The 14,793-nt window shown below is 40.2% G+C and overlaps 1 protein-coding gene across 4 annotated transcripts in view; it reads right to left on the reverse strand.

Annotated features, from left to right (window-relative positions):
• Positions 1-4,270: 4,270 nt before the first annotated feature.
• Positions 4,271-14,793, reverse strand: part of CDH17 (cadherin 17) — a 90,426-nt gene continuing 79,903 nt past the window's right edge. For all 4 annotated transcript variants that reach the window (XM_063817320.1, XM_063817321.1, XM_063817322.1 and 1 more), the window contains 3 exons: positions 7,971-8,087; positions 7,721-7,834; positions 4,271-5,435 (listed from right to left, as the gene is read on the reverse strand). In XM_063817320.1, the coding sequence (XP_063673390.1) occupies positions 5,335-5,435; positions 7,721-7,834; positions 7,971-8,087 (332 nt within the window). In that variant the 3' untranslated portion in view covers positions 4,271-5,334. The remainder of the gene's footprint in view (positions 5,436-7,720; positions 7,835-7,970; positions 8,088-14,793) is intronic.

Here is a 14,793-nt window from a genome sequence, read left to right on the forward strand (position 1 = left end):
TCACAATATTGATTCTTCTTATCCATGAGCATGGAATATTTTTCCATTTGTTTGTGTCCTCTTATTTCCTTGAGCAGTGGTTTGTAGTTCTCCTTGAAGAGGTCCTTCATGTCCCTTGTAAGTTGTATTCCTAGGTATTTTATTTTTTGTAGCAATTGTGAATGGGACTTCACTCATGTTTTGGCTCTCTGCTTGTCTATAATTGGTGTATAGGAATGCTTGTGATTTTTGCCAACTGATTTTGTATCCTGAGACTTTGCTGAAGTTGCTTATCAGCTTAAGGAGTTTTTGGGCTTAGTCGATGGGTTTTCTAAACACACAATCATGTCATATGTAAACAGAGACAATTTGACTTCCTCTCTTCCTATTTGAATACCCTTTATTTCTTTCTCTTGCCTGATTGCCCTGGCCAGAGAACTTCCAATACTATGTTGAATTGGAGTGGTGAGAGAGGGCAGCCTTGTCTTGTGCCAGTTTTCAAGGGAATGCTTTCAGTTTTTGCCCATTCAGTATAATATTGGCTATGGGTTTTTCAATAAATAGCCCTTATTATTTTGAGATGTTTCACCAATCCCTAGTTTATTGAGAGTTTTTAGCATGAAGGGATGTTGAATTTTATCGAAGGCCTTTTCTGCATCTATTGAGATAATCATGTGGTTTTTGTCATTGGTTTTGCTTATATGATGGATTATGTTTATTGATTTATATATGTTGAGCCAGACTTGCACTCCACGGATGAAGCCGACTTGATTGTGATGGATAAGCTTTTTGATGTGCTGCTGGATTTGGTTTGCCAGTATTTTATTGAGGATTTTCACATCAAAGTTCATCAGGGATATTGGCCTGAAACTTTTGTTGTGTCTCTGCCAGGTTTTGGTAGCAGGATGATGCTTGCCTCATAAAATGAGTTAGGGAGGATTTCATCTTTTTCTGTTGTTTGGAATAGTTTCAGAAGGAGTGGTACCAGCTCCTCTTTGTACCTCTGGTAGAATTTGGCTGTGAAACAGTCTGATCCTGGGCTTTTTTTGGTTGGTAGGCTATTAATTACCGCCTCAATTTCAGAACTTGTTATTGGTCTATTCAGGGATTCAACTTCTTCCTGGTTTAGTCATGGGAGGGTGTTATGTGTCCAGGAATTTATCCATTTCTTCTAGATTTTCTCATTTATCTGTGCAGAGGTGTTTATAGTATTCTCTGATGGTAGTCTGTATTTCTGTAGGATCAGCGGTGATATCCCCTTTATCATTTTTTATTGTGTCTATTTGATTCTTCTCTCTTTTCTTCTTTATTAGTCTGCTAGCGGTCTATTTTGTTAATCTTTTCAAAAAACCAGCTCCTGGATTCATTGATTTTTTTTTGAAGGGTTTTTCATGTCTCTGTCTTCTTCAGTTCTGCTCTGATCCTAGTTATTTCTTGCCTTCTGCTAGCTTTTGAATTTGTTTGCTCTTACTTCTGTAGTTCTTTTAATCGTGATATTAGGGTATCAGTTTTAGATCTTTCCTGCTTTCTCATGCGGGCATTTAGTGCTATAAATTTCCCTCTACACACTGCTTTAAATGTGTCCCAGAGATTCTGGTACGTCGTGTCTTTGTTCTCATTGGTTTCAAAGAACATCTTTATTTCTGCCTTCATTTCATTATTTACCCAGCAGTCAGTCATTCAGGAGCAAGTTGTTCAGTTTCCATGTAGTTGTGAGGTTTTGAGTGAGTTTCTTAATCCTGAGTTCTAATTTGATTGCACTGTGGTCTCGGAGACAGTTTGTTGTGATTTCCATTCTTTTGCATTTGCTGAGGAGTGTTTTACTTCCAATTTTGTGGTCAATTTTAGAATAATTGCTATGTGTTGCTGAGAAGGATGTGTATTCTGTTGATTTGGGGTGGAGAGTTCTGTAGTTGTGGAGAGTTCTGTAGTTGTCTCTTATGTCTGCTTGTTCCAGAGCTGAGTTCAAGTCTTGAATATCCTTGTTAATTTTCTGTCTCGTTGATCTGTCTAATATTGATGTGGGGTTAAGTTAAAATTGATTTGAGGTGGAGAGTTCTATAGATGTCTATTAGGTCCTCTTGGGCCAGAGCTGAGTTCAAGTCTTGAATATCCTTGTTAATTTTCTGTCTCATTGATCTAATATTGACAGTGAGGTGTTAAAGTCTCCCACTGTCTCTTTATAGGTCTCTAAGAACTTGTTTTATGAATCCGGTGCTCCTGTATTGGGTGTATATATATTTAGGATAGTTAGCTCTTCTCATTGCATTAATCCCTTTACCATTAGGTAATGCCCTTCTTTGTCTTTTTTGATCTTTGTTAAAGTCTGTTTTATCAGAGACTAGGATTGCAACCCCTGCTTTTTTTTTCTTTCCATTTGCTTGGTAAATATTCCTCTATCCCTTTTTTTTTTTTTTTTTTTTTTTTGAGCCTATTCGTGTCTTTGCATGTGAGATGGGTCTCCTGAATACAGTACACTGATGGGTCTTGACTCTTTATCCACTTTGCCAGGCTGTGTCTTTTAATGGAGCATTTAGCCCATTTACATTTAAGCTTAATATTGTTATGTGTGAATTTGATCCTGTCACCATGATGCTAGCTGGTTATTTTGCACATTAGTTGATGCAGGTTCTTCATAGTGTCATTGGTCTTTATATTTTGGTGTGTTTTTGCAGTGGCTGGTGTCAGTTTTTCCTTCCCATATTTGGTGCTTCTTTCAGGAGCTCTTGTAAGGCAAGCCTGGTGGTAACAAAATCCCTAAGCATTTGCTTGTCTGTAAAGGATTTTATTTGTCCTTCGCTTATGAAGCTTAGTTTGGCTGGATATGAAATTCTGGATTGAAAATTCTTTAAGAACGTTGAATATCGGCCCCACTTTCTTCTAGCTTGTAGGGTTTCTGCAGAGAGATCCACTTTTAGTCTGATGGGCTTCCCTTTGTAGGTAACCTGACCTTTCTCTCTGGCTGCCCTTAACATTTTTTCCTTCATTTCAGCCTTGGAAAATCTGATGATTATGTGTCTTGAGATTGCTCTTCTTGAGTAATATCTTAGTAGTGTTCTCTGTGTTTCCTGAATTGGAATGTTATCTTTCGGATAGGTCTTGCTAGGGTGGGGAAGTTCTCTGTGCTAATATCCTGAAGTGTGTTTTCTAACTTGGTTCCATTCTCCCTGTCACTTTCAGGTACACCAATCAATCATAGGTTTAGTCTTTTCACATCGTCCCATATATCTTGGAGGCTTTGTTCCTTTTCATTCATTTTTCTGTAATCTTATCTTCTCACTTGATCTTCAGTCTCTGATACCCTTTCTTCCACTTGATTGATTCGGCTATTGATACTTGTGTATGCTTCACGGAGTTTTCATGCTGTGTTTTTCAGCTGCATCAGGTCGTTTATGTTCTTCTCTAAACTGGTTATTCTAGTTAGCAGTTTCTGTAACCTTTTATTAAGGTTCTTAGCTTCCCTGCATTGGGCTAGAACATGTTCCTTTAGGTCACAGGAGTTTGTTATTACCCACCTTCTGAAGTTGACTTCTGTCAATTTGTCAAACTCATTCTCCATCCAGTTTTGTTCCTTTGCTGAAGACGAGTTGTGATCATTTGGAGGAGAAGAGGCATTCTTGTTTTTGGAATTTTCAGCATTTTTGCACTGGTTTTTCCTCATCTTCATAGATTTATCTACCTTTGGTCTTTGAGGCTGATGACCTTTGGATGGGGTTTTTATGTGGGGGTCCCTTTTGTTGATGTTATTCCTTTCTTTCTTTTAGTTTTTCTTCTAACAGTGAGGCCTGTCTTTTGCAGGTCTGCTGGACTTTGCTGGAGATCCACTCCAGACCCTGTTTGCCTGGGTACCACCAGCAGAGACTGCAGAACAGCAGAGATTGCTGCAGCTCCTTTCTCTGGAAGCTTTGTCCCAGAGGGGCACTGGCCTGCTGCCAGCCGGAGCTCTCCTGCATGAGGCATCTCCCAGGCTGGAGGCACTGGGGTCAGGGACCTACTTGAGTAGGCAGTCTGTCCCTTAGCAGAGTTTGAGTGCTGTGCTGGGAGAATCCTCCTTGTCAGGATTAGCTGCTGTCTTTGGAGCCAGCAAGCAGGAACATTTAAGTCTACTGAAGCTGCGCCCACAGCCACCCCTTCCCCCAAGTGCTCTGTCCAGGGAGATGGGAGTTTTATCTATAAGCCCCTGACTGGGGCTGCTGGGGAGGCAATTTTTATACACGAAAAATAACAATTGTTATTCTGTCCTTCCCCTCCACAAATAAAAACAGAGGCAGAGCGGATCAACAAACAAAACTGACTACAACCAATGTTTATTCTTGATTTGTCACCACTCTTTTCATGTCTTGTTTTCTTCCACATGTTAAATATATAATAACCAAAACTTTACTAACATACAAATAAAGAAAACATGCGCAGCATGTATGCATGGCAGGTAGTGAGGAAATCTGGCCAGCTGACTGGTTCCTTTACCAAGGTTTGCAGAGTAGGTTGTGTTTGAACACCTTCTGTGGGTCTGTGTCATTTCCAAGTTGAAGAATTTCAGCCAAAGAGCAACATGTCACATTGGTTAAAGATGGTTAATGACACAGAAACATTTCTGTTAATACTAAGGGCAAAGGCTGTTCTTTTATTTATTTATTTTTCCTGAGTCCTCACTTTTTTCTTCTCTGACAAATGTTTGAAATTCAGTGAAATACCAAAGGAGTCAAGGATGAAGGGGACACAGGATGGAATCAGAAGAAACATAAATGGAATCCAGGCAGTTCTATGAGACAACACTGATATATCTCCTTGATAAAGAAAAAATGTACAGAATATTTAATGAGTCTGTCTTGCCCCAAAAGGGAAAAACACAAGTAGCTAAGCCATTTGCAGAGAGGAAAAATGTCATGGGAAAATGAAAAATATCTCTAATGTCTATAGCACATGAAATATCTAAGTAGGTGGGTGCAGTGGTTCATGCCTGTATTGGGAGACCAAGGCAGGCAGATCACTTGAGGTCAGGAGTTCAAGACCAGCCTGGCCAAATGGCGAAACCCCGTCTCTATTAAAAATACAAAAATTAGCTGGGCATGGTGGTGGGTGCCTGTAAGCCCAGCTACTTAGGAAGCTGAGGCAGGAGAATCACGTGAACCCAGGAGGCGGAGGTTGCAGTGAGCTGGGATCGCACCACTGTACTCCAGCCTGGGCGACAGAGCAAGACTCCACCTCAAAAAAGAAATATTTAGCAAATATTAAAGGACAAGAGGGAATATCTGTTTAAAAAATTATAATGCACGTTAGATGAAAAGTAATAGGATGAGATGGTTGTTGCTGAAATAGCACTTGCTATATAAATTCAAACATTCCTTTTCAAATTCAGCTTCTCAGAGGTTTGACTTCAGATGCTTGAGCACTTTCAACATTATCTTTGCCTTTATCCTTCTTTATGCGGATAAACACAACTGCTAAAATTATACCTAAAAAGAAAAAACCCAGGGTCAAATAAATGGGACCTTTTAAAATGTACTGTCACATTCAGTTATAAAGTAGTATTGTGGTAGGAAAAAAATGACTCAACTTCATTTTTGTATGTGGTTCAACAAAATTTCACTGTCCTAGTGAATAAGGGACTCTAGTCGTTGGCCTTCTTGGAGAAATGAGCTTATCATTTATCCTGTTGTATGTTTGTATCAAGTCCCAAATCATAGCCGACTTGGTGGCTCTCACTGGATCTCGCTGTAAGAATATAGGACCTAATGTTCCACACTATGGAGTGTATATGTCCCACACTATAGAGTGTATAAGCACCTGACAAAGTTCCTGAACTTTATATATACTTAATATTGATTCTATTCTTCCCCTTTCCTAGAGAAAACAATCCAATTAGCACAACTAGAAAGCTGTTCTCTGACCTGTTCACCTCCCTGAAGCTGATTTTCATCGTGTCCATACCAACTATCGCATTTCCTTGGGCGCCTTCCTCCTGGATCCTGCCTATGTTGTTGTGGGACCCTGGGTAGACTACTTAACCTTCTTGGTTTCTCCCACCTGATACATCAAAATTACACTGTGCAGCTCAGCACTGATTGTGTACTGTCAGAGTCCACTATGAAGGAGGAGTTGTTTTAAGGAAATTAACCTGCTAGTAAGTTTATAGGAGGAATCATGGCAGAAAAGTCTGGATGCTCAGAAACTTATAATTCCAACCCTATCTTGAAAATAAGGTCATGAAACTGTAAAATCCTATTACTTCTATTTCTGGATGTCCCCAAACTCAAGCAGTCTTTAACTTGTGGTAAGATTATGGAATTAAATTGATATGTTAAGAAAATTGCTATCTGATTTGTAAATTCAAAAATCCTTTCAAGGTGGGAGGGCAAATAGAATAAGTAAAGGCACAGAGGCAGAAGGGACCTATGTGAGTGGGACCTCAAAAAGACAGCTCAATTACCATGAAAAGTGTGCAGTAGATAGTGGTTCTCAGGGAGGAATGATGATCACCATGCACACATTAGGATGGGAAGTGGCCATGATATGAAGGCCCTCCCATGCCATAGGGAGTCCAGACTGAAGGGTATAAAGAAGTGAGACCCCCTTTAGATGCATGAATCAGAGTCCAATGTGACACACTGGATCATGAGAGAAAAGATCAGATGCTGAGAGAACAATCAATAATACTTAGAATAATCCTAGTCCTTCTTTTAAAAGAAAAAGGATATGAAACCATAAACCCCTTCACTCAGGTACACATGAAATAATGAAGTATCTATTCCTAATGTTTAACTTGTGGTGGGGACAACAGTTGAAAGAGGGCAATTACTATATAGGTTGAGTATCCTTAATCTGAAAATCTCAAATCTGAAACTTTTGGGGTACCAACTTGATGTCACAAGCATAAAATTCTACACCTGACCTCATGTGACAGGTTGCAGGCAAAACTTTGTTTCATACACAATATTATTTAAAATATTGTATGAAATACCTTCAGACTATGTGTATAAAATGTTTATGAATCACGTGAATTTTGTGTTGAGACTTGGGTCTCATCCCCAAGATATCTCATCGTGTATTTGCAAATGTTCAAAAATCTGGAAAAAACCCAAAATCTGAAACACTTCTGCTCTCAAGCATTTTGGGTAAGGAAACACTTGGAATAGGCACTGAGTTGTTTGCAAAAAAGAAAAAGACAGCTAGATCAGGGGACTGTACTGTCTAGCCAAGCTAGGGGCTATGGCAGAGGCTGTGGTCATGATGCAATGGGTTATTCTGGGTAGTAAAGAATCAGGGTTCTATGCATAGGGAAGTTCTGCACTATACATTTCAGGTATCTCAGCATCGCCACTGGAAGGCTAACTTCTGCCTGTAACAACAATGGCAGGTGAGACCATAAACTCTGGTGTAGGATCTGTGTACGTCACTCTTTCCCCCACATCAAGCACAGTGCCTGACACATGGCACAGCTACTGCATTTCTTCCCTCTTTATCACAAAAGCTTTGTAACTAGGCATAATATATGACAATTGATGACCATAAAGCCCCTTATATTTCTAAACTAATAAGGCAATAGAGACAGAGAGTGGTACTAAAGCTGTAACTCCAATCAAGAAAGTCTGATGTAATTTGCTGGTGATCTACCTTCTGGGCTATTGCCTGGGTTGCCATTTGAGCAGCCACCAGACCAGTCCAGGAAGACAGGCCCTGAGATGAGCTCACATTTCTGAGGCCCAGGATAAGACTCTTTGAATTAAGAAATTACACTCACCAATCACCAGAAGGGTGGTCAGCAGTATACCAACCGCCATGCCCACAGTGGGTATCCCAGTCTGGCGACCTGCTGGCCGGAAACAACTTCCTTCCACACAACTGCAGAACGTAACTGAAAAGCAGGACAGTATTTGGCAGGATAAATTCTCAAGTGAATAGTTGCAGAATCCCATATCAAAGACAAGAATCTCCTCAAACGGCCCATGGTGACAGATACTAGCTTGAGTTGCCTATAGGAGAATATCTACCTGGTAAAGAAACAATGCCTTCCAAGGGTGGCCGACCCCCATCATTGATGCGGATCAAGACGACATACTCCCTCTCCTCAAAGTCTGTGTGCCTGGTAGACAGTCGGGCATGAGTACCTGCCAGGACAGGAAAAAAAAATGAAAATACAACTTCAGACCCTGGATTAGCAGGAATAAAGCTCATTTTGTATCACATACTAAGGTTGACTGGAACATGGCTGGATATGAGTTAAACTGCCCAAAGTATCATCCACATCATTCCACATGTATCTTCCCATAAGGTAAGAAAGGGCTAAAGCATCCTTTAAGTTCTTAATTCATGATTTCTCTGTAGAAATTTATACTAAATATAGTCAATTATCATTTGTAGCACTTATGCTCTATAAAGTTGCCCCAAACACTGAATTAATGAATGCTGAACCATTGCTCCTAGAGGAAAGACAGGGTTAGGTTTCTGTGAGCTTCTAGTCAAATTTTCCCTAACTGATCAATACATAACCTTGCTTTTTGTGTGTTGCTGTTTAAAGATATCTTATTTAACATATATTGTTCATTCTAACATTTAACTCACATCTAACAGCACTAGAACTTCCTGAACAAAGCTTATCAAACACACATATTTAGGTTGGTGGAAAATAATTGCAGTTTTGGACATTACTTTTAATTTGTGTCCCAAACCACAATTTTTCTCTGTAAGGCACACATCACAGCCTTAGGAATTCTAGATAGCGCTTCAGCACTGTAGTTCAAAGCCATTTTTTCTTTTTTATCATGGGTCATCTTTTAGGTTTGACCCTGTGTGGTTTTTTTAAAATACTTTGTGCACATGTACCCTAGAACTTAATGTGCAGGTTTGATACGTAGGTATACATGTGTCATGTTGATTTGCTGTACTCATCAACTCGTCATTTACATTAGGTATTTCTCCTAATGCTATCCTCCCCCAGACCCCCACCCCCTGACAGGCTCTGGTGTGTGATGTTCCCCGCCCTGTGACCAAGTGTTCTCATTGTTCAATTCCCACCTATGAGTGAGAACATGCAGTGTTTAGTTTTATGTCCTTGTGATAGTTTGCTGAGAATGATGGTTTCCAGCTTCATCCATGTCCCTGCAAAGGACATGGACTCATCCTTTTTTATGGCTGCATAATATTCCATGGTGTATGTGTGCCACATTTTCTTAATCCAGTCTATCATTGTTGGACATTTTGGTTGGTTCCAAGTCTTTGCTCTTGTGAATAGTGCCACAATAAACATACATGTGCATGTGTCTTTATAGTAGCATGGTTTATAATCCTTTGGGTATATACCCAGTAATGGAATTGCTGGGTCAAATGGTCTTTCAGGTTCTGTATCCTTGAGGAATCACCACACTGTCTTCCACAATGGTTGAACTAATTTACACTCCCACCAACAGTGTAAAAGTGTTCCTATTTCTCCACATCCTCTCCTGCAACTGTTGTTTCCTGACTTTTTAATGATCACCCTTCTAACTGGTGTGAGATGGTATCTCATTGTGGTTTTGATTTGCATTTCTCTGATGACCATCTTGCATTTCTCTGATGACCAGTGATGATCATGTTGATGTGTCTGTTAGCTGCATAAATGTCTTTTGAGAAGTGTCTGTTCATATCTTTTGCCCACTTTTTGATGGGGTCATTTTTTTCTTGTAAATTTGTTTGAGTTCTTTGTGGATTCTGGATATTAGCCCTTTGTCAGATGGGTAGACTGCAGAAATGTTCTTCCATTCTGTATGTTGCCTGTTCACTCTGATGGTAGTTTCTTTTGCTGTGCAGAAGCTCTTTAGTTTAATTAGATCCCATTTGTCAAGTTTGTCTTTTGTTGCCATTGCTTTTGGTGTTTTAGTCATGAAGTCCTTGCCCACGCCTGTCTTCTGAATGGTATTGCCTAGGTTTTCTTCTAGGGATTTTATGGTTTTAGGTCTAACATTTAAGTCTTTAATCCGTCTTGAATTAATTTTTGTGTAAGGTGTAAGGAATGGATCCAGTTTCAGCTTTCTACATATGCCTAGCCAGTTTTCCCAGCACCATTTATTAAATAGGGAATCCTTTCCCCATTGCTTGTTTTTGTCAGGTTTGTCAAAGATCACATGATTGTACACGTGTGGTGTTATTTCTGAGGCCTCTGTTCTGTTCCATTGGTCTATATATCTGTTTTGGTACCAGTACCATGCTGTTTTGGTTACTGTAGCCTTGTAGTATAGTTTGAAGTCAGGTAGTGTGACACCTCCAGCATTGTTCTTTTCGCTTAGGATTGTCTTGGCAATGCAGGCTCTTTTTTGGTTCCATATGAACTTTACAGTTTTTTCTAATTCTGTGAAGAAAGTCATTGGTAGCTTGAAGGGGATGGCATTGAATCTATGAATTACCTTGGGCAGTATGGCCATTTTCACGACATTGATTCTTCCTGTCCACGAACATGGAAAGTTCTTCCATTTGTTTGTGTCCTCCGTTATTTCGTTGAGCAGTGGTTTGTAGTTCTCCTTGAAGAGGTCCTTCACATCCCTTGTAAGTTGGATTCCTAGGTATTTTCTTCTCTTTGCAGCAATTGTGAATGGGACTTCACTCATGTTTTGGCTCTCTTTGTTTTGGTGTATAGGAACGCTTGTAATTTTTGCACATTGATTTTGTACCCTGAGATTTTGCTGAAGTTGCTTATCAGCTTAAGGAGATTTTGGGCTGAGACAATAGGGTTTTCTAAATATACAATCATGTCATGTGCAAACAGGGACAATTTGACTTCCTCTTTTCCTAATTGAATACCCTTTATTTCTTTCTCTTGCCTGATTGCCCTGGCCAGAACTTCCAACACTATGTTGAATAGAAGTGGTGAGAGAGGGCATCCTTGTCTTCTGCCGGTTTTCAAAGAGAAGACTTCCAGTTTTTACCCATTCAATATGATATTGGCTGTGGGTTTATCATAAATAGCTCTTATTATTTTGAGATATGTTCCATCAGTACCTACTTTATTGAGAGTTTTTAGCATGAAGGGCTGAATTTTGTCAAAGGCCTTTTCTGCATCTGTTGAGATAATCATGTGATTTTTGTCATTGGTTTTGTTTATGTGATGGATTATGTTTATTGATTTGTGTATGTTGAACCAGCCTTGCATCCCAGGGATGAAGCCAACTTGATTGCGTTGGATAAGCTTTTTGATGTGCTGCTGGATTCAGTTTGCCAGTATTTTACTGAGGATTTTCACATCGATGTTCATCAAGGATATTGGTCTAAAATTCTCTCTCTGTTTTTGTTGTGTCTCTGCCAGACTTTGGTATCAGGATGAAGCTGGCCTCATAAAATGAGTTAGGGAGGATTCCCTCTTTTTCTATTGATTGAAATAGTTTCAGAAGGAATGATACCAGCTCTTCTTGTACCTCTGGTAGAATTCAGCTGTGAATCCATCTGATCCTGGACTTTTTTTGGTTGGTAGGCTATTAATTATTGCCTCAATTTCAGAGCCTGTTATTGGTCTATTCAGAGATTCAATTTCTTCCTGGTTCAGTCTTGGGAAGGGTGTATGTGTCCAGGAATTTATCCATTTCTTCTAGATTTTCTAGTTTATTTGTGTAGAGGTGTTTATAGTATTCTCTAATTGTAGTTTGTATTTCTGTGGGACCAGTGGTGATATTCCCTTTATCATTTTTTTATTGCATCTATTTGATTCTTCTCTCTTTTCTTCTTTATTAGTCTTGCTAGCAGTCTATCAATTTTGTTGATCTTCTCAAAAAACCAGCTCCTGGATTCATTGTTTTTTTGAGGGGTTTTTTGTGTCTCTATCTCCTTCAGTTCTGTTCTAATCTTAGTTATTTCTTGCCTTCTGCTAGCTTTTGAATGTGTTTGCTCTTTCTTCTCTAGTTCTTTTCATTGTGATGTTAGGGTGTCAATTTTAGATCTTTCCTGCTTTCTCATGTGGGCATTTAATGCTATAAAAATGTCTCCCAGAGATTCTGGTACATTGTGTGTTTGTTCTCATTGGTTTCAAAGAACATCTTTATTTCTGCCTTCATTTCGTTATTTATCCAGTAGTCATTCAGGAGCAGGTTGTTCAGTTTCCATGTAGTTGTGCGGTTTTGAGTGAGTTTTTGTCCTGAGTTCTAATTTGATTGCACTGTGGTCTGAGAGACAGTTTGTTGTGATTTCTGTTCTTTTACATTTGCTGAGGAGTGCTTAACTTCCAATTATGTGGTCAATTTTGGCATAAGTGCTATGTGGCGCTGAGAAGAATGTATATTCTGTTGATTTGGGGTGGAGAGTTCTGTAGATGTCTATTAGGTCTGCTTGGTGCAGAGCTGAGTTCAAGTCCTGGATATCCTTGTTAACCTTCTGTCTCATTGATATTTCTAATATTGACAGTGGGGTGTTAAAGTCTCCCATTATTATTGTGTGGGAGTCTAAGTCTTTGTAGGTCTCTAAGGACTTGCTTTATGAACCTGGGTGCTCCTGTATTAGGTGCATATATATTTAGGATAGTTAGCTCTTCTTGTTGAATTGATCCCTTTACCATTATATAATGGCCTTCTTTGTCTCTTTTCATCTTTGTTGGTTTAAAGTCTGTTTTATCAGAGACTAGGATTGCGATCCCTGCTTTTTTTGCTTTCCATTTGCTTGGTAGATCTTCCTCCATCCTTTTATTCTGAGCCTATGTGTTTCTCTGCACGTGAGATGGGTCTCCCAACAGCACACTGATGGGTCTTGACTCTTTATCCAATTTGCCAGTCTGTGTCTTTTAATTGGGGCATTTAGCCCATTTACATTTAAGGTTAATATTGTTGTGTGTGAATTTGATCCTGTCATTATGATGTTAGCTGGTTATTTTGCCTGTTAATTGATATAGTTTCTTCCTAGCATCGATGGTCTTTACAATTTGGCATGTTTTTGCAGTGGCTGGTACTGGTTGTTCCTTTCCATGTTTAGTGCTTCCTTCAAGAGCTCTTGTAAGGCAGGCCTGGTGGTGACAAAATCTCTCAGCATTTGCTTGTCTGTAAAGGATTTTATTTCTCCTTCACTTATGAAGCTTAGTTTGGCTGGATATGAAATTCTGGGTTGTAAATTCTTTTCTTTAAGAACGTTGAATATTGGCCCCCACTCTCTTCTGGCTTGTAGGGTTTCTGTAGAGAGATCCACTGTTAGTCTGATGGGCTTCCCTTTGTGGGTAACCCGACCTTTCTCTCTGGCTGCCCTTAACATTTTTTCCTTCATTTCAACCTTGGTGAATCTGACAATTATGTGTCTTGGGGTTGTTCTTCTCGAGGAGTATCTTTGTGGTGGTCTCTGTATTTCCTGAATTTGAATGTTGGCCTGCCTTGCTAGATTGGGGAAGTTCTCCTGGATAATATTCTGAAGAGTGTTTTCCAACTTGGTTTCATTCTCCCCGTCACTTTCAGGTACACCAATTAGACATAGATTTGGTCTTTTCACATAGTCCCATATTTCTTGGAGGCTTTGTTTCTTTTTACTCTTTTTTTCTCCTTGCTTTATTTCATTAATTTGATCTTCAATCACTGATACACTTTCTTCCACTTGATTGAATCAGCTACTGAAGCTTGTGCATGCATCACGAAGTTCTCCTGCCATGGTTTTCAGCTCCATCAGGTCATTTAAGGTCTTCTCTACACTGTTTATTCTAGTTAGACATTCATCTAACCCTTTTTCAAGGTTTTTAGCTTCCTTGCGTTGGGTTCAAATGCGCTCCTTTAGCTCGGAGAAGTTTGTTATTACCAACCTTCTGAAGCCTGCTTCTGTCAACTCGTCAAAGTCATTCTCCATCCAGCTTTGTTCCGTTGCTGGCAAGGAGCTGCAATCCTTTGGAGGAGAAGAGGCATTCTGGTTTTTAGAATTTTCAGCTTTTCTGCTCTGGTTTCTCTCCACCTTTGGTCTTTGATGTTGATGACCTACAGTTGGGGTTTTGGTGCAGATGTCCTTTTTGCTGATGTTGATCCTATTCCTTTCTGTTTGTTAGTTTTCCTTCTAACAGGTCCCTCAGCTGCAGGTCTGTTGGAGTTTGCTGGAGGTCCACTCCAGACCCTGTTTGCCTGGGTATCACCAGTGGAGGCTGCAGAACAGCAAATATTGCAGAACAGCAAATATTGCTGCCTGATCCTTCCTCTGGGAGCTTTGTCCCAGAGTGCTACCCACCTATATGAAGTATCAGTCAGCCCCTACTGGGAGGTGTCTCCCAATTAGGCTACATGGGGGTTTGGGACCCACTTGAGGAGGCAGTCTGTCTGTTCTCAGAGGTGAAATGCCATGCTGGGAGAACCGCTGCTCTCTTCAGAGCTGTCAGACATGGATGTTTAAGTCTGCAGAAGTTATCTGCTACCTTTTGTTCAGCTATGCCCTGTCCATAGAAATGGAGTCTATAGAGGCAGTAGGCCTTGTTGAGCTACGGTAGCCTCCACCCCATTTGAGCTTCCCAGCTGCTTTACCTACTGAAGCCTCAGCAATGGTGGATGCCCCTCTCCTAGCCAGGCTGCCACCTTGCAATTTGATCTCAGACTGCTGTGCTAACAGTGAACAAGGCTCTGTGGGCATGGGACCTGCCAAGCCAGGCACGGGAGAGAATCTCCTTCTCTGCCAGTTGCTAAGACCTTGGAAAAAGTGCAGTATTTGGGTGGGAGTGTCCTGTTTTTCCAGGTACAGTCTGTCATGGCTTCCCTTGACTAGGAAAGGGAAATCGCCTCACCCTTGTGCTTCCTGGGTGAGGCAACACCCCACCCAGTTCAGAGCCATTTTAAACCATGAAATCACCAATGAAAAGCACAGAAACATGAAAAACAGGGCACTACATAAACTGCAAAAAGAAAA

The sequence above is a fragment of the Pan troglodytes genome, chromosome 7 (assembly GCF_028858775.2).
Source record: "Pan troglodytes isolate AG18354 chromosome 7, NHGRI_mPanTro3-v2.0_pri, whole genome shotgun sequence".
Taxonomy (NCBI): Eukaryota; Metazoa; Chordata; class Mammalia; order Primates; family Hominidae; genus Pan; species Pan troglodytes.